Genomic DNA, 19,358 nt, shown 5'->3' on the forward strand with positions numbered 1-19,358 from the left:
CTGCGGCTGGCAGGGGGCGGGGCGGGGCGGCTGCCGCGGCGGCGGCGGCGCGGCTGTGCCGGAGCCGCCTCGCTGGCCCGGTGGCGGCTCTGAGGGAGGGTCACGGGCAAGGGCGCGGCGGGGCTAGCGGCGATGGAGGAGCCGCTCTGCTGCTGCGAATACGTGGACCGGAGGGGCCAGAGGAACCACCTGGCGGCGTGCTGCTGCGACTGCCAGGACTTGGACGAGGGCTGCGAGAGGTAAAGGCACCGCGGGCGGTGCCACCCCTGGCCCGCTGGATTCTCCTCCGTCCCTAGGCGGAGAGGAGTCTGGCTGAGAGACATCTTCCCGCTCCCAGCGGCGACCCGCGGGGCTCTGGGTGTCCTCTCTCCAAGTAGGAAGCTCTGGGGGCTGTCGGTACCCTCCGCGGGGCTGCCGCCCTGAGGGTGGGAGAGCTGCGCGCCGCTCCGTGAGGGAACTTGACGGTAAAGGAGGAACGGGAAGCGAGCGGCATCTGGGCTGGGCGCGTCGGAGCGGGACGAGGCAGGGGAAAGGGCCTCGGGTTCGCGGCTCTGTCTGTTAGCCGGCGTCTGCGCTTCCTCCCTAACAGGTGGCTAACGGGCAAATCTTTGTCCCCGGGAACTCTGGAAAGAATTGTGGACACCGTGGCGGACCGAGTGCGGATTCCTTGGTTCGCGGGGGCTGTGAAGATCAACCTCAGCCTCGTGCCGCCGCTGGTTCTGCTGCCCGTCTTCCTCCACGTTGCCGCACTTCACTTCTTGCTGGGGCTCGTCATCTTGACGTCTCTGCCCGTTGTGGTTCTGTGGTACTATTACCTCACCCACAGGCGGAAGGAACGGACCCTTTTCTTCTTGAGCCTGGGGCTCTTCTCCTTGGGCTACATGTACTACGTGTTTCTGCAGGAAGTGGTTCCCCGAGGCCACCTAGAGTATTCCCAAGTGGGCACTCTCACTTGTGGGTTAATTCTTATGCTTGCAGCCTTGTCTCGAGCCAAGAAGGATCCCGGCTACCTTCCCATCTCATCAAGCAATAAGAGATCATCGCACCAGGGTTTATCCAGCAGAAGTGTTAAAGGGGGCTCCAATGGTGTCGCCACGTCGGGAGCTGCCAGTAGCCGTGCTCTGAATGGGGAGGCCAAAGGCTATTCCAGGATGTCAGCTGAGGAGCCAGAAGGTGTCAAAAAGGACTGGTGCGCTAAATGCCAGCTAGTCAGACCAGCCCGAGCCGGGCACTGCCGGCTCTGCGGCAGGTGTGTGCAGAGACTGGACCATCACTGTGTCTGGTAGGTTTTATGCTGCTGTGGCTGCATGTGTGTGTGTTCTCTCTCTTCTTCTCCTTCCAGGCTTTGGGGTGTTTTTGATATTCCCTGTTAACTGGGGTTATTGTTATGTGCAAGATGTTCTTTAACACAGTATGTTTAGATGAAAGAACCGTTTAGACAACTGTATCGTAAGTGGGTTAACCTGATAGTTGGTAACTTCTACAGCATGAGTTCAGAATTGCTCTTTGGTTCTCTACTTGTTTTCATCCAGGTGGGTTTTTGGGTGTGGTGGTTTTGTTGGTGTTTTTTTTGTGTGTGTGTGTGCCTTGCGGTTTTGTTTGTTTGCTTTTTCAGACTTGTTCTGTGGAGCCCTGGCAATCCTCTAGTTAGTTAACTTGCATTAGTGCTCTCCAGAGGCAAGGGAGGCTAAAGCTAGCTGGGTGCATGCAGTACTGGAACCAAGGAGCAGTAGGTTCTAGGTGTGTCTCAGTGACACATGAGGAAAAACTTCCTCACTATGAGAGTGCTGGAGCACTGGATCAGACTGCCCAGATAGGTTGTGGAGTCTCCTTCTCTGAAGACTTTCCAAACCCACCTGGACACATTCCTGTGTGACCTATCCTAGCTGATCATGCTTTGGCAGGGAGGTTGAGCTAGATAATCTCTAGATGTCCCTTCCAACCCCTACCATTGTCTAATTCTATGATCTGCATACGTAGTGGAAGATTGAAGTCAACAGCCTACTACCACTTCTCTCTGGGTCTTTTGACTTATGCCTATAACCTTTCTATAAAAAGCTGTACAGCTTCTTTGAACTTGTTTCAAAGTTCTTAGCTTGTGTTGTATATAAATACCTTGGAAATTAGGTTCTGGGGAAGGGAGGAGGAAAGAGAAACCAGTTTTCTTTTTAAGTGAAATAATCTCTCTTTTCCTTTTGGAGGATTAACAGCTGTGTAGGGGAGCGGAACCACCAAGCATTCATCCTTGCCCTCTCCTTCTTCATGCTCACTGCAGTGTACGGGATTACGCTGACCCTGCACACCATCTGTAGTGGTAGAACTCCATTTGTGGCGTTGTTCTACTGCCCTGGGGCCTATTCTGACTACAGGTGAGATGTCTGTCTGGGACTGAACCAGGGTGGGAATGGACTTGATCAGGCAACTTATCTCCTGTTCTTCATTTTGTGCACTAGGCCAGTAGTGTTGGCTCTCGAAGTGGCCAAAAAGTGCTCTATAAAAAGCTCTGGAAGGCAGGTGTGCATCAATGGCTTTGTCAAGGGTGGGGAGCCTGAAATTCAGAGAAACTGAGATTTGAAGTCTTTATTGTGTCCCAGTATAGACACAGCTTTAAATGTGCTTGCCACAGCTGTAGGTGAGAGCCTGGCAGTCTGGGATCTATATGCTGTTTCTCTCTGTGTCTCTCTCCTTTGCTGTTTCTCTTGTGACTGTCTCTCTGAGTTACTTGCTTAGAGCAGACAGTATTAATGTGCCTTGTCTGGCATGGAGGATAGTGAGGAGCATTGGATGCTGGTTTGGAGAGAGACTGGTGCTGCCAGTGAGCAGAGTACACTAGCATGAGTGACTCTTTCTTCCCCTGTATTTCATTTCATGTTCTATCAAGTGTGAGCGTTGTGGTATCCTTAAATAAGGACAGAGTACCTTTGCAGCAGTAAGAGCAAAGAGCTGGGTAGTTCAGTAGTAACATGTGAGAGTAGCTCTAGTAGCACTAGAAGCTCTCATTAAGTAAGCCCTGAAGCTTTAATTTTGAGGAAGCCTGTAAGGATTATCTGATGAAAGCAGCAAAGTGAGATCACTGTGGCAGATGTAGACAGGGATTTGAAAGGATAGCGATTACCAGGGAAAGTCACTCTAAAGCAGCTGCTCCAAAACTAAATGGCTTCCTTCCTGTCTTTTTCCCTGCTACTAGTTCTGCTCTGTCATTCACCTGTGTGTGGTACTGTGCCATTGTAACAGCTGGCATGGGATACATCCTCCTTATCCAGCTGTTGAACATCAGCTACAATGTGACCGAGAGGGAAGCTCGGCTGGCTCTGCGGGACAACGCTGGGCGCAGGCTCCTGGGTGGATTAGTGATAGACACTGGCCAGTATAATAGAGGCTTCCTATGCAACTGGAGCCATTTCTTGAGCCTGGGATCTTCTCCTCCCCAGCGCTCTGCTGAAGACATTGTGTGACACCCCTCTTTATACAGATGACATTGACTTTCTTTAGTGGGGAAATGGCCCCTTCCACTAGTACTCACTCTTCCCACACCCTTTCATGGTCAGTGTATGGGCTGCCTGTCCTGTCACTGACAACATCAGAAGCTTTCCCAGGCAGAATGGTTCTTCACGTGTTGGGAGCCAGCAACAGCATGCAGAAAGCGGTAAGCCATATGCACAAACGTGGGGAGAAGGAGCCTGCTGCCTTCTTCTGTTGTGGGAAACTTGTACAGCTGAGCTCAGCAGGAGGAAGAGCACAAGGTTTTGAGAACTTGGGGGTTTTGTTGGATGTAAACCCTGGCATCAAGAGGAACCCACTGCTGGATTTCAGAGTGTGCACCAGTTCCTGCAGAGGTCAAGGGATTCTTGTCTGGTACCTACAGTTGACATTTCAGACACGTCAGGAGGATGAACTTTTGATACTGGTAACAGATGGACCCCTGCAGAAGCCAAGCTCTGGCTAGAAGCATCTGTCTAGGCAGTTGCTGAACAGCACCCTCCTCTGATGTGTTCTAGGGTTTGTTTTCTATCTTCTGTTCCATACAGTTGTATATGTGCTTGCATTAAGTGCCTTTGTGAACAACGTTCCTGTAGGGCTTTTTAAGATACATTCATCCCTTTACCCCTAAAGTTGTTATTCCATCCTTATCTGTCCAGCTGGGTGAGAAGACACTGTCATCTTCAATCTTGTCATTCTTTCTGCAAGATAGGTCTGTGCTGGCTTGGAGACTTGTCTGCCTGTAAGCATTTCTGCTCTGATTATAGATTGTGACATGAGACAGCAGGTCAAAATACCAAGTAAGGAGGAGATATTTTGGAGCAACACATTAACAGTGGACTCAGGGGAAAACAAATACTGTATGGTGTTACTGTAGCTTTATGGAAACTACCTCTCTCTCCCTCTATGGGAGAAGGGTGTCTGTGGAAGACTAGACAGTTCTGTGGACAGGATTTTTGGTTGTGTTGCTAGTAACCCTGTGATCCTGTCTCTTTTCAATCCAGTCACTGTGAAGCTGCCTGACTGTAGATTTGTTTTCTCAAGCTAAGAAGCTAAGAAGCAGTCAGTTTCTGTATGTAGGGAGACGTGTTAAAGCTCTCTCATTTTGGGGTGGATGAGACCTGCACTGGCAGCTGAATGTGTTGAATGTGCTCTGCAAGAATGCATCTTGTTCCACATGAGCCTGCAACCGTTTTATTGCCCAGGCTTGAGCTGCAGCTGAACCGCAAAATTTTGGTGGGGATAGTTTTTGGGGTTTGTGCTGGGGTTTTATTGTTGGTGTTTTTCTGTTTTAAACCCTTTCCACATGTTGGCTACCAGTAGTCTGAAGGGTCTAGCTGGAAAAGCCTGGACCAGCAGCAAGAGTTATGGCCCAAGATGCAGAAGCAGAGGAAAGAGCCTTGTTCTAGCTACTGATGTCCTTAGATGTGTGCAGGATGCACAGATGATACATGTCCCTGATTCCACGTGTGATTGGCAGATGGGGGATATTGGCTGAGGGAGGCCAATTCACTATGCACTGCAGTGCTTTATCTCTAAAGAATGGACAGATGACGTGGTGCCAAAAGGTAGCAGGCCTGGGGGTCTCCCTTGAGATCCCTGACATTATTTGGTGTGTGTGCTCTTGATTATATGTCCCAGCTTAAGGTGAAGAACATGTCACTCTTTGCATTCTTTGGTTTCCTCAAGCAGCACTTTCTATAGCCAGCAGATAATTGAGGAGCTGCTGCAATTGCAATGTGGATGTGCAGGAAGAGTTTCTGACCTACTGAGTATCATTTGTTTTGTCTTATTCTTTTCATGTGATGATCAATCTTTTATAAGGAGGTAAGGGGGACACCTCTTGCTTCCTGCTTCTAACTGAACACTAAGAGGTTTCTGACCACTTCTCTGGCCCTAAAATCAAAAAGGTGACACCCAGCTGGACTATGTTAACTGTTCATCTGTCATCTTCTAATTAGACCTTGGAACTTGACCGTCCCAGTTTAGAGTCACATAAAGACATTGTCTTCACATGAGTTATTTGTAAACATTTCTGTGGCACATAAGGGTTTTGTGGTGCCTGCTGAGCTTTTCAACCCTGGAGACTTGGATGCTATGGGCTAACATGCTTGTGATCTCAAATCTCATCCTCCTGGCACTTGGGAAGATTAAAGCAGAATGACCTCCTGGGCTAAAAAAGAACTGCAGTGCAGGTAGCCAACATCTCTGTCCCTGTGAGTGCAGAAGTCAATCATGTGCCCATGAGCTGAAGGAGCTCTGGGAACATTTACAGATATGGAACAAGTGTTTTCTCAGACTCCTGCTCCTCCTGATTGGGAGAAAACAGAGTGGAGCAGATCACAGATCATTTTCTGGCAGTGCCTGACCCTGTTGTGCTCACTGTCTCCCACAGGCAGAGACTGGTTATTATTTTGCAGCCTGTCTGCGTAGCCTTGTCTCAGTGACTGCTGGTGGTGGGAGATTTGAACTGCTCACACCGAGACTCTGTCTTGTGGTGTTCTCCCAGACTGTGGACTTTTGAGTGCAAATTAGGAACAAACAACCTTGGACTAATGTAACCATTCCATACTTTGGACAAGCACACTTCAATGTAGTGGGGTAAAGCATTAATTTTATTTTTGCATTCATTCTCAGGGAATTAGAACCTTTTGGTACACTAAGAGTGGCAAGGCTGGGGTGTTTTTTAGGAGGAGAACATACTGCTGATTCCTCAGTGAACAGGAGTTTCATATGCTGTAATCTGAACAGCAGTGGTGACTTTTAAGACATGGCTTTTGTTTCACATCCTGGCTTCTTCCTGAGAGGATTTACCTTGTGAATGCCTCGGGAGGTGGCAAGTGTAAAGTAACAGGAAGTATAAAAAGGGTAAGAGTTATGAGCTTCAGAGATGCATACCTTGGAGCTCTCCTTTTTAATAGCTCTGAGAATGAGAAAGAAACCCTTGAAGGATAACACTCCCTCTTGTCTGCCTAGCAAGAGCAGACTGTTGTGGTCTCTTGTGCACTAAAGAAAATTTTCTTTCCTACTTTCTCGCTGAACTTGTTGTTTGCCACACTGATAGAAAAGTGTTAAAACCTAGCTGTAAAGACTTAGTCCTTGGACTTACACTGTGTTGTTAGCTGCCGAGATCCATACTCTGTGTGTTGCAGCAGCAGGAGCAAGCTGCATTTGACAGGTGACTTGTAGGTCGTGTGTGTGGCCTTGAGGCAAAGACTGGTATCTCACCTGTAAAACTGTACATGTACCTGGCAGTGCAGAAAACAGTACCCTGCTGCCCCTTGCAAAGTTTTCCCTGTGTTAGAAGAGAGCAGGCAGAGCTGGTCAGAAGCAGGGAAGGATTTTGGTTATAGCCTTGATGTTTCTCTGCCCAGACTTGGATTTAGTTTATCCTACTTTAACCATGACCTTTTTAGAGGCATTTGTTGTTTTGCAGATCGTGTGCACTTCTGCAGGCCGGGGCAGGGCTCCCCTTAAGGCAACAGGGTTATGATGTTGCTGCTGCCATAACGTTAAACCTTTCATGTCCGAATGCCAACACCCAACTGTTCAGTGACTATACTAAGAACTGTACACCATTAGATACTCCTTGTAAATGGTGGCTTGGCACTCTTGTCTTCTTCCATCGTGCTTTTTTGTAGGCAAGTCACAGGTTGAAACATGGACTGTTTCTCCATTTAACTTGTCCTCAAATGGCAAAAGTCACTGGTGAGCCTGAGTTGGCACTGCTTGTGACTACTAATCACAATTCAGCCTTCATGCTATGATGGTGCTTTTTTTTTTCCTTCAAAGTAGGTTGCTTTCAAGTGTCTTAATGAAACCATTTGCTGTAAAATTTATTCTGAAGATAAAATGGATACTGCCTCACTGCCTAATGTCTTAATTATGTGCTTGATATTTTCCTTCTATATGAATGTATATTGTCTAATTAGGACAGGAAGCGTGTGTGACTATGGATGTATTTTCCTATATGGCTAAGAACTCTACAGTTTCCTAGGACTTTATTCCACTTCCAGGATGTTTGTGTATCAAAATTCTTCCTGTGGACAGGCGAGGTTCTTTCTGGACTGTGGGAATTCAGCCTTCCAAGATCTTGTCTGTATGGAACTCCTCTAATGATAATGTGAAGGCTCTGGATGAACTGTCTACCTTGGAGAGTGGAATGTTTTGGTTGACTTGTTTGGTTTTTTTTTTTCACCCTACACTTTAGGAAGAAATGTTATGAAACTTAATTTGTGAGCTTTGAAAGGGCAGTGTGTGTGTGTGTGTGTGTGTGTGCACTTGTGTCCATTTTGCATTGTATTCAGTGTTTCCAAATGGATGCAATTATGAATCCAAATAAATTACTGGAAATGATCTGTGGAGTGTCCTGTTGATTTTATGCCAGTACACTCAGCCAGGTCGAATGACCAAGATCTAGCTGCCATCACTTCATGGCTGTTTAGCTGTGAGCTGGACTTGGGAATAAAGGAGCAACAGGCTAAGGCAAAGCTAGGAAGCAAGCGTCTTTCTAGTTCTGCAAAAGCTGGCCTTTGGGGTTATTTGTGTTGGAATGAAGCAGAGATCTGCTGGGAGTTCTCACAACTGTGGAAACTCAGGATATTCCCCTGCAGTGCGGATTCAAATTGGGATCTTGTATCTCACGAGAAAGCAATTATCAGTATCTGATGAGTGTCTTGCTTTCCTTCCTACATCTGTGCACAAGACATCTAGAACCCTAAAAAGGAAGAATTATCAGTGCCCTCTTCTAAGCCATGTCTGGGAGTTATGCAGATGTTCTTTGTGCTGGTGGTGGGAAAAGATGTAGCTTTTGGTTCTCAGTATGTCAGGACATCTACTGAAAGGCAAGATGGCTTTTAATGAGTAAAATCACAGGTGCCTTTGATTGTTTCCTGAGCTCTGCTTTGACTTGCCTGGATGGTACCTTCTGCTCTTCAGCTATCTCTCTTTGAAGATAATTTTGCACTTGCTGCTACTTGCACTAGCAGCAAACCAGGTTTGTAGGTAGGCAAGAATGGTGTGTGCAGGAGTGACACTTCATCAGCCACCAGTTTCACTAACTGCAATGCTGATGACAGGGATGTGTGAGCCAACTCCACAGCTTTTATTCTTTTTGTGGCTTGCCATGTTGCTCCTACACAGCAGGAGCATGGCTGTCAGGGCAGCCAGGTGTGCTACCATGGCTGGTTTCCCTAATGCACAACAGGTCTGCAAAGATGGATCGTTCTGCAGTGGTTCATGGACCCTTCCCAAGTTAACTATCTGTCCTTAGATAGTCTTGTTTGCCTGTGGGGTGCAGAGAAAATTGTTTAATGCTTCAGGCCCTGTTTAAAATCCAGTTTGAGCTGGGCTTGGGAACCCCTGAAGGGGACTGGTGCACTGGAACAGGTTTCCCAGATAGGTTGTGGAAACTTTGTTTCTGGAGGTGTTCAAAATCCACCTGGATGTGCTTCTATGTGATATACTTCGTGATCCTGCTCTGGCAGAGGGGCTTGGACTAGATAGTCTTCAGAGGTCCCTTCTAACCCTTACCACTCTGTGAAGATACTTTCTGTGATCAAGGTTTTTGGGAAGGCACATAAGAATTCCAGCAGGTGTTGGCAGGAGATGGGGCTGGGGAGAAGAGGAGTTTGCAGGCGCTTCAGGGTTCGGTGTTTGCTGTTGCGCTGAAGTGCAAATCCTCCCCCACCTCCCAGCACAGTAGAAAGAGTCTGGCTGTGCAGCAATCTCCCTCTCTTGCTAAGAAAAGCAAGCAGCTGACAGGCAGGAGTGTGCCTGTGCTGTGAGAGTGTGGGCTGATGACCATCATTAAGGCATTGACATCTGCATGTAACTAAGTGGTGGAGCAGAGAGGTGCTGTGGCACAGCTTCATGCCGGAGCTGTTTCCTCAGTGTTATCAAGCTTTCTCATGTGCTGCCATTCTGCTCAAAAATGTTTGCAGGACCTTTAGTTTGAAGAACTCTAACATCAGGCCAAGGATTTTAGGGGTGTCCTGTGTAGTACTTTACCAGCATCACTGGGCAGAGCCCTGTTTATGCCAAGGGGGCACGAGTTGCTCTATCCAGGTGTAGATTGACTGGGGAAGTCAAGGGACTTCTCATCTCCACTTTGATTCAGACCCTGTTCAGTATGAATGCACCTCATTCATAGAATGGCTCAGCCTGGAAGAGACCTTAAAGATCACCTAGCTCCAATCCCCCTGCCATGGGCAGGGACACCTTCCACTAGACCAGGGTGTGCAAGGCCTCATCCAGCCTGGCTTTGAACACCTCCAGGGAGGGGTCATTCACAACTTTCCTGGGCAACCTGTTCCAGTGTCCCACCACCCACACTGTAAATGCTCCATCATAGCATCAGTGGGTAAGGGGAAGAGTAACTGATCATTGTCCCTCATGTGAATCCAGCTGAAGCTTCAGCTCTGTACCAGAACTGAATTTGCAGTAGGCAAGGGCAAAGGGGTATCACAGGCAGCTCCTGATCTTCTGGCTTCTTTCTGCTGAAACTGCCCAGCCTAAGTACATTTTCACAGGACAGTCTTTTTCAAAACCACTTAGAAGAAAGCCACAGAAGGTGAAAGTGTTGGAAGTACAGTTCCAAAAGTGTTGACTGTACATCGAGTTCTCTGGGGAGAGTTATGCTCCACATAGGCAGCATTTTTTCATGGATGTTGAGTGGGACCTGTGGGCCTTGGACAAAATGTGTAAGTGTGGCAATGCTGGGGAAAAAAGTCTACAGTTCAGTAAGCTGGATGCATAGCAAAGTACCCAGTGCTTTGGGGCACCCTTTTAGTCGAGAGATGTAGACTCAACATCTGCTCTGCCTGTTACTGGGGTCAAGACTAGGCTGCATGTGGGCTCACTCACACTACTGCCCCAGTAGTTCTGCTGCTCTGCTTAAAGCTCCAGTATGTCCTGTCTCTGGCTGGCTGTAATGCTACCTTCTCTCAAAGGAAGTCCTTATGTCCTTGCCTTTCAGCCTCTGCCTTCCATAACAGGTGGCTTGGAGGCTTTCCATGCTGTATTAATTCCCAAGCTCAGGCTGAGGATGAAGTCATCTTAGGAGAAGGCCACCATTAACATGGGAGCACAAACTGGTTCTGGAAGTTTGGTACGTACTGTATGGGAGAGAGTGTATCAAGGGGAAGAGGGCTGCTACTGTGACACCACAGCTTGCTGCTGTTAGCACCAAGTATATGGCTGATGGCTGCACTGGGGCATTAGTTTGGTAGCTCAGACTCCCAGCATTGCTTCTTCTGCCTCTTTGGCTCAGTTCTGTGGGAAGGACACTACCCTTGTGCAGTGCTCATACGTTGCTGCAAGACAAGTTACTCAGCCCTCTCTCAGCTTGTCGCTTCCTCTCACAATCTGCCTTTGAATGCAGACAGATGGTCTGTGCTCACCCACGCTCCACGAGGCACCTTCAGCTCCCTGCACTTGGATAACATGCTCATCTGACCTGCTGGTGGTCAGGTATGTAATCAGCCTTTGGGAGATGGAAAATGCTGGTGTGTTGTAGAGAATCACTGTGGGAGGTGACCTGGGAGTGACAGCTGTCTTCAGACCTGCATTCAGACCAAGAGTCTGCTTAGCAGCCTGGCTTGTGTGGGTGGGTTGGCTCTGACCACATCCCTGTAAGCTCTCATCATAGGAAAATTCCCAACATTAAAGCTCTGGAGCTTGCTGTTGTGCTTGGATACATGACCTGTCCTTCACTCACAGTGCTTAGTGCTTGACCCTGGACTTCCGTTTAATGCCATTCAGCTGTCTTCTGACACAGTTCACACCATAACTTTGTGTTCATTTCAGGTTTGGGTTTATTGGAAGCTTTCAGTACATGTACAGGTTTAAAAGTTAGTTGATGCAGTGGATAACAGTAAACTGTCTTCTTCCTGATGTTATCCAAGTGTTCTAAGTGCCAAATGCTTTTGGAGAGAACTTTGCTTGTCTTCTTGTGAGGGGGAAGTGATTCCAGATTCTTGCCTTATGCTGTTGCTAAGACAAGACACACTGTACCTTAACAGCATTTACCTGCAGCATAATGCAGGTAGGGTAAGGTTAAACAGCAATAAGAAACTCTCATTTTAGTCGTGCCAGCTGTAGCTTATATAAAAATGCAGCTTGCCTTTCTCTTGCATTGTTGGTGCTTTCTTTTGAAGTGCTGTAGCAAGTGAAAAGGCCCAGACACACTTGTACAATACATCCTTAAACACTACACTTAAACAGCTTGGGAAATGTTTAAATGACAAGAAGATAGAGGTTTATAAGCAGAATCACTCTTTGACAGCAAAATCAAAGCACTATGCTTGTGAGCTGGCCTGTTGTGCAGCAAGCTAGACAGTCCCTTGAAAGAGAATCCAGGTTTTAGATGGTCCATATGTGATGCTGTGATCTAGATAATTAGTAAATATGATTTGTCTAAATAGCTCTTTCCTCCTTCCATCCAAACTTTCCTGGCATAATTAGCTAGAAGCTAATCTCTGGGTGGCCAAGTTCACAGCAGTGGTTAGCAGTCAGCTGACAGTCAGGTCTGTTCTCTCTCTGGTCAAACTGTGTTGCCCTACAGAGTACTGGCAACACAAAAGCACCAGGTTGCTCCTTAAGGAAAAATGGGAGTAGCCCAGTTGTGTGCTTTCTGTGAAAGAGAAGGATTTGTGTAAGTGCTACAGCTCTGCACATGGAAATGGTATTGGCCTTGAAGCATACCCTGTGCTAGGCTTCAGTTACCTAGGTCTCACTGCCACCAGCTAAGACATGCCTCACGTTAGGAGGACCCTGCAGGGGCTGACCTGCTGAAGTGCAAAATGAAATAGAAAAAGTCCCTACATGCTTAGTTTAAAACAGCAGTGACCCCAGGGAGTTTCCTTTGGTTGCAAAATCCCTTGCACTGGACAGGACCTCCCCTTGAATTTCTGTCTATTAGTAGGAAAACAGCACTGGACAGGGTCAGTCTCTTCTGCTTTCCCAGTTTCCTTTGACTCTCTTCTGTCATGTTTGGAAATTGGGGAGAATTTCAGCTACTCTCCTACGTAGCTGGTTTTTCCTCTCCTCTCTTTCTTTTTCCTTTTTCATCAGTAATGGGTACTGCCTCCACGCCTTCAGTGCATTCAGCATGAGTTTCCTTAAAGAAAGTGGGGACACAAAGAACAAAGTGATGATGTGCAGACTTGTATCACAGTATCATCAGGGTTGGAAGAGACCTCACAGATCATCAAGTCCAACCCTTTACCACAGAGCTCAAGGCTAGACCATGGCACCAAGTGCCACGTCCAATCCTGCCTTGAACAGCTCCAGGGACAGCGACTCCACCACCTCCCCGGGCAGCCCATTCCAGTGTCCAATGACTCTCTCAGTGAAGAACTTTCTCCTCACCTCGAGCCTAAATTTCCCCTGGCACAGCCTGAGGCTGTGTCCTCTTGTTCTGGTGCTGTCCACCTGAGAGAAGAGAGCAACCTCCTCCTGGCCACAACCACCCTTCAGGTAGTTGTAGACAGCAATAAGGTCTCCCCTGAGCCTCCTCTTCTCCAGGCTAAACAATCCCAGCTCCCTCAGCCTCTCCTCGTAGGGCTGTGCTCAAGGCCTCTCACCAGCCTCATCGCCCTTCTCTGGACACGCTCAAGCATCTCAGTGTCCTTCCTACACTGGGGGCCCCAGAACTGAACACATTACTCAAGGTGTGGTCTAACCAGTGCAGAGTACAGGGGCAGAATGACCTCCCTGCTCCTGCTGACCACACCATTCCTGATGCAGGCCAGGATGCCACTGGCTCTCTTGGCCACCTGGGCACACTGCTGGCTCATGTTCAGGCGGGTATCAATCAGCACCCCCAGATCCCTCTCTGTTTGGCTGCTCTCCAGCCACTCCGACCCCAGCTGTTGTGCCTAACACAACAGGTAATCAAAAGATGACTTCTGTTTGGGGGAAGGGGAACAACTCCCCTGAAATTTATCCTTTCTTGTCAGGGCTGTGAGACACTAAACATTTGCATGCAGACCATTCCATTAATATGTCAATCATGCCAGGGAAGAACACAGTGCCCTTCTCTATTCCTTTCCCCCAAGAATTTTGTTCCTCCCTCGGACAGGATTCATTAGCTGCTGTTTGCTTAGCAGTCTGAAGATGAAAGATGTTTCTTGAAGAATAAACAAAGTCTCTGAAAGCAGTTTCTTCAGGAAAAAATCGGGCTTGTTTAGTCCAGACTAATCACTTGGGAGTGCAGCCAGCTAGGCTCCAATTCTTACCTGATTTTAATTACCCCATCAAAGGTGCCTTGCCCTGGGTTCCCAGATGGCAACAGGGAGCAATGGTCCTGTCTAAAGAACAGTCTTCTATGTCAAGGACTGAACTGCCCTTTGCCAGTCAGTGGGGGAAGAGGTAATGAGGAATGACAGGCAATTATGCTGCTGATAAGAGGTCATGTGCAGAATGAATCTAGTCTCTTCCTAGGTCTGAATTTTCCCGTGTTCTTCCAGTTTGATGGCTTGTTGGGTTAGATGGTGCACTGTTCTGATCTTACTGACATGGCAAGCTAGAACAGGTTTCTTCTACCACAAAGGAGGTGATTTAATCTTTCCTACAAGGTGTTGAGGATCCTATTTGATCTCTGTGCCCATGTGCAGCCAATTTATGACTGTGGGCAGTGGGCATGCTTTCATGGTGAGGTAGGGGAACATGCTTCTGTTTTCTGCTGAACTGTGACAATAGTTGTTTCTCTCTGTTAAAATGTTATGAACAGTAACTGAACTGGGTGTGTCCAGCTCCAGTCATGAACAGCAGAACTGTCTGCTGTAGTTCTCACTGCCAAGTCAGGCTGACAATGACATAAAGTGGAAGATTCCTTAAGTAGGGTTTCTAGTTGATCAGTTTTGGATTTGTGAACTAAATCATCTGCTGTAAGACAATACAATGTAATTCCTGCCCAGTCATTTGGCAAGCTATAATTGTACTTAAAGATGTTCTTAAGGCAGCTTTAGCATAAGCTTGCATGGCCAGATCTGCTAATCAGCTTAGAAAGTTTTAGCTACTTAGCCACTTTCACTGTATTCTTTTTCAGCAGATTTAAGAGTCCTGTGAAGAGTACAACTAACTTTTTTTCCTAGGCTGCATGGAAAATTCTTACCATAAACCTCTAATGGTGTTGTCTGTGTATATCACAGAAGCAAAATACCAGCAATAAAGAACCTGTGTCACATATTCTTGGGGAGCAGATAATTGACCTGTCAAAAGTAGCCTCTAAAATAATCAAGGGGGCAGATATTAAATGTAGGTAAAAATAACTGCTGGCAAGAGAGTGCACTTACTTGTTACTGTGTTCAGTAGCAATCTTCAGCTTCTCCCATAAGGTAGTTTTTTCCTCCATGACCATATGAAACCATGCCCAGAAGTACTTCCTCATGAGGTAACCAGCATGGAGGGTACTGACTTTCTCCTCCAGAGTTGAGAGATAATCTTTGTACTAGAGAACAAGGATAGAAAGAGAGGTAAGAATGGCTTCTTTCTCCTAATCCATGGCCCAGGAAGAGAACAGTGCTGAGATTGGCAGTGAAGAGCAAAGTAGACAGCAGTGAAGGAAAACCAGCAAGGAGCAGGGTGAGAGAGTACAAAGGTGGAGCAGCAGTACATAGGAGAGTGTCTTGGATGAAGGAGAATGATGGAGAGAAGAAGGCTTCTGAAGAAGTCAATGATGTTGTTGGAATGGGGACAGTGTAATTTAGCAAAGGTTGAGGCTGTAGGTGCATGAAGTGGCACTCTGGTGTGAGAAAGTGCAGCAGGGGCAGCTGCTCCTGCAGGCAAACCTTTAGCCAGCTCCTGAAGCCCTGTCTTAGCAATGAACGGGAATAGAAGTCCTCAGCCCAAGACATCTTCTTCATGAGGCTCTCCTGGGTGTCCTGGAGCCAAGCCATCAGGCATTTCCTCTGCAGGCCCAAGCAGTGGTGCCTTTGTGCCACCTGAGTAAAGACAGAGACAGCAGCTAGTAACTTGGACTGGTGGCTACATAAACCATACCCAGGAAGCAGATGCCTGACAGCTGGAATAACTTATAGGACCAGGTCCCACAAATAAAGATTGGCATAAGGAATGAAACTAGCCTGCCAGGCCAGTGCTGCATCACTTCTAGAGAATATCTCTTTGGATTAGATCCTCAGTTTAACCTGTTGTGAATGAAGCCACATGCCTGGCCTTACAACAGTTTAGTCCAACCCTGTCCATAAGGATGACCAGCAGGGTGGACATACAGAGCAGCTGTTATCCCTCTACTTCTTCCCAGCTGGAGACCTGCACACATTTGGTCAAGTACTGTAAGTAGCTGCAGTTCCAGTGACTTAAATGGAAGCTTGCCAACCTAGCCCTGGGCTTTGGCTGCATCTTTGGGATAGACTTGGGTGTGATTAGTCCACCCCTGACAAGAACTGCCAATTCAGTGATCTGTGGAAATGTTTCATCAGCAATATTTGTGTGTCAAGGTCTCAGAAACTACCACTTGCTATTCTGCACTGCTATAGTCAAACTAGAATGGATCATTGGATTAACACTTGTGGTGTCCTGCCTCTAGTAATGCCTAATGCTGCATCAGAAGCAACTCTGAAGAGAGAGAAAGCCCTAGTGATGGGCTTGGGTTAACTACCATAACTACAGCAGTTTAGCAGTTTCTTACTGAGTAGCTTTGCTGTGGAGCAGAACTGACAGGCTTATGTCATACAATTTCAGTTTATTTTTTTGGCTGTATCAATACTAAACTACTTCCACTGTTACTAGCATTAAATCATGTGGCAGTTACTACTGCAGACAAATGGAGACTACCAAAAGATGACTTCTGATTCAATTGAAAGTCATTCCTTTTGGTTTCTGTTTAATCAGCTATAAATGAGGATGCCATCCTGGCAGTTTTTTGATCATCTTTCATGATTATTGTCAGATGAGCTGATGTACAGAACTAATACAGGGCACGTTGTGAAGGGAGAATTTTTGCTGTTCCCATCTCTGCTTGGCTTAAGAGCCTGGTAAGGTTTGTCAGGTTTCTGTTAAATGCTGTATCCATTCTTTTTCCTTTTCCCATGGCACCAGTCCATTCATCCTCAGCACTTACCACCAAGTTTTCCTTGGCTTGCTCTCTTAGCTTTTTCCATGGCACCATTCCCAGCTTCCTGAGCAAAACCTTCTCATAGTGATCTCTGGCCTTTTTCTGGAGCTGCTGTTCCTTCTCCAGCCTCCTTTGCTTCTCCAGCTGTCTCTATGATACAGAGAGCAGTAGTTGTAATTCACTCTGGACAAAAAGGATGTTAAGCAATGACAACAGATTTGTCATATTGGAGTTGGAGATCCTGCCCTGACAGAAAATAGGGACGTGCATTGTCTTCATTACTGCAGAGCCCAGACACAAACCATGAAACTAGAAGCTGTAGTAGAAACTCTGGAGAAGAGAAGGCTTCGAGGAGACCTTGTAGTAGCTTTCCAGTATCTGAAGGAGGCCTACAGGAAGGCTGAGGAGGGACTATTTACAAAGCCTTGTAATGACAGGACGTGGGGTAATGAGTTTAAACTGGCAAGGGGGAGATTTAAACTAGACGTTAGGAAGAAGTTTTTTACACTGAGGGTGGTGAGACACTTGAACAGGTAGCCACGGGAGGCTGTGGATGCTTCCTTCCTAGAGGTGTTCAATGCCAGGTTAGATGAGGCCTTGAGTGACCTGTTCTAGGGGGAGGTGTCTCTGCCTATGGCAGGGGGTTGGAACTGGGTGATCTTTGAGATCCTTCCAACCTGAACCATCCCGTGAAAATTCTCATAGAAGATGATGGCATTTCTGGATGTTTCCTTGGTCCATGTATCAGCACATGGCCTTCCCTCAGCACTGCAGTTTGCTGTTACTGTAGCAGACATATGATCTGTGGCTACCTGCAGTCCTGATGTAGCAGGAGCCTCCTTCTGATGTGCCTTCATTAAGGTGGGGGAGGGAGAGATGCTTGGTGAGCTCGAGGAGCAGCTTTTTCATAAAGTTGGACTAAAAGCATGTCCAAAAATGATTTGAATTTACACATAGAGCCTACCACTTAAGCTGGCTTAAACAGCAGGCAATCGAAGTGGGTATTATGTAACTGTAAAGTACTACCTTTGAGACTCAAGGATGAAGGTCAAACATCCTAAAACACTCAGTCCAAGTAGAACAGTAGTTGCAGGTCAAATTCCTGTAGGATTTCAAATGTGCTATTTGGGTTATTAGGACAGCTCGTTTCCATGTACCTACAATGACATGGGGCTATTCCTAGGGTAGCTCCAAGGAGAGGATCCTTCTGTTCTTTGGGTGGAAAGTTACCCTTGATATATCTGTCAGGCTTGTTTACTTTTAAATCATGTGTTTGTAGCTGTTGCCTTTGCGTGTGCTGGAGGTGAATACTAGTGGAAGGAGCAGTCTGAAATTAGGCTGAACACATTGCTCTTGTAGGGGTTTATATGGCTATAGCTCAGGAATGAACATTCACCAGCTGAGGCTTGTAGCCCTGAGAGAGAGAACACATGGTGTGTTCTGTCCATACCCTTTCCCCTAACGTTGCCAGAAGGTAGGAAGGTCATGCATGCTATGGAACTCTGTTCTACTAATGAAGACCTTCAGTTCACATGACTCTGGCTTCTGACTGAGTGCTAGTGAGTAATGGTTCTTCTTGTCCCTGTGAAAGGAAGAAGGGGAACAGGTGAAGGGTGTGGTCACCAGCTTCTGCTGCCTTCTCTCTTCTTGTCGTTTTTCCTGCTGAGCTTTCTTTTCCTCAGCTTCCTTCTTCTGTCGTGCTTCCTCTTCAGCCTTCAGCTGAGCCTTGAAATAGAGAAAAGAGAGACAGGTAGAATTTAATTTGGCACATGTGACATCTGCAGAGAACTTCTAAGCTTAGCCAGTATTTCTCTAGTATTGACTTGCAACTGAAACTTCAGAAGGAATTAGACTTTGTCACATAGTAGAAATGTTCTGTGCTGGACAATGAACTGTGGACAGAAGAGGAATTATAGAATTGTTCCAGTTGGAAAAGACCTCTAAGGTCATGAAGTTCAACCACTAACCTAACACCACCATGGCAGTTAAACCATGTCCCAGAGTGCCAGGCCTACAGTTTTTAAGAACGTATTTTTGTCTGTGTTTTTTGAACACCTCCAGGGACAGTGACTTCACCACCTCCCTGGGCAGCCTGTTCCACTGCAGTGAACCGCAGAATGTTAGGGATTGGAAGTGACTTTGAAAGATCATCCAGTCCAACCCTGCTGCCAGAGCAAGATCACCTATACCAGATCACACAGGAACACATCCAGGTAGGTCTTGAACATTTCCAGATGAGGAGAGTCCACAACCCCCCTGGGCACCTGTTCCAGTGTTTCGTCACCCTCGCAGTGATAAGTTTTCCTCATGTTTCCATGGGACTTCTATGCTTCAGCTTCCACCCGTCACCCCTTGTCCTGTCACTGGGCACCACTGAGCACAGCCTGCCTCCATCCTCTTGGCACTCACCCTTTACATATTCATAAACATTAATGAGGTCACCTCTCAGGCTCCCCTTCTCCAAGCTCCCTTAGTCTCTCCTCGTAAGGAAGATTTCCACTCCCTTAATCATTTCTGTGGCTCTGCACTGGACTCTCTCAAGCAGTTCCCTGTCCTTCCTGAACTGAGGGGCCCAGAATCGGACACAATATTCCAGATGTGGCCTCACCAGGGCAGAGTAGAGAGGGAGGACAAACTCTGTCAACCTAAAGTCAAACAGGAAGGGGGACTGTTCTTTCTACCACATCCATCTATCTGTATCTTTCTTTGCCCTAATGTATAGTATTTGCTCACTCTTCCCCTAAGAAATTAAAACCATACACTAAGTTATGTATTGATAACCTGATTGCTGAAGGCAGTT

The 19,358-nt window shown here is 47.0% G+C and overlaps 2 protein-coding genes across 4 annotated transcripts in view; one reads left to right on the plus strand and one right to left on the minus strand.

Annotated features, from left to right (window-relative positions):
• The first annotated feature begins 41 nt into the window (after positions 1-41).
• ZDHHC23 (zinc finger DHHC-type palmitoyltransferase 23) lies at positions 42-18,941 on the plus strand. 3 transcript variants are annotated; one of them, XM_064143273.1, is made up of 4 exons: positions 42-239; positions 590-1,282; positions 2,202-2,369; positions 18,620-18,941. In XM_064143273.1, exons 1-4 carry the CDS (start codon positions 133-135, stop codon positions 18,693-18,695), a joined length of 1,044 nt encoding a protein of 347 aa, XP_063999343.1. In that variant the 5' UTR covers positions 42-132; the 3' UTR covers positions 18,696-18,941. The 3 variants fall into 3 exon arrangements, with proteins under 3 accessions (XP_063999343.1, XP_063999341.1, XP_063999342.1); XM_064143271.1 differs by lacking the exon at positions 18,620-18,941 and adding an exon at positions 3,188-4,845; XM_064143272.1 differs by lacking the exon at positions 18,620-18,941 and adding an exon at positions 3,188-4,845 and having other exon boundaries at positions 2,211-2,369.
• CCDC191 (coiled-coil domain containing 191) overlaps positions 11,271-19,358 on the minus strand; it is a 28,947-nt gene continuing 20,859 nt past the window's right edge. The window contains exons 12-16 of the mRNA XM_064143274.1: positions 18,182-18,283; positions 16,565-16,708; positions 15,273-15,425; positions 14,778-14,932; positions 11,271-12,598 (exon numbers count right to left, since the gene is read on the minus strand). Of these exons, the coding sequence (XP_063999344.1) occupies positions 12,466-12,598; positions 14,778-14,932; positions 15,273-15,425; positions 16,565-16,708; positions 18,182-18,283 (687 nt within the window). The 3' untranslated portion in view covers positions 11,271-12,465. The remainder of the gene's footprint in view (positions 12,599-14,777; positions 14,933-15,272; positions 15,426-16,564; positions 16,709-18,181; positions 18,284-19,358) is intronic.

This window comes from Pogoniulus pusillus, chromosome 5 (genome assembly GCF_015220805.1).
Source record: "Pogoniulus pusillus isolate bPogPus1 chromosome 5, bPogPus1.pri, whole genome shotgun sequence".
Classification (NCBI taxonomy): domain Eukaryota; kingdom Metazoa; phylum Chordata; class Aves; order Piciformes; family Lybiidae; genus Pogoniulus; species Pogoniulus pusillus.

Excerpts from the sequence above, each read along its gene's own strand:
- ZDHHC23 (XM_064143271.1), top strand. The coding sequence starts at position 133 with ATGGAGGAGCCGCTCTGCTGCTGCGAATACGTGGACCGGAGGGGCCAG. Across the intron at positions 240-589 it reads TTGGACGAGGGCTGCGAGAG|GTGGCTAACGGGCAAATCTT; the intron begins GTAAAGGCACCG and ends CCTCCCTAACAG. Across the intron at positions 1,283-2,201 it reads CTGGACCATCACTGTGTCTG|GATTAACAGCTGTGTAGGGG; the intron begins GTAGGTTTTATG and ends TTCCTTTTGGAG.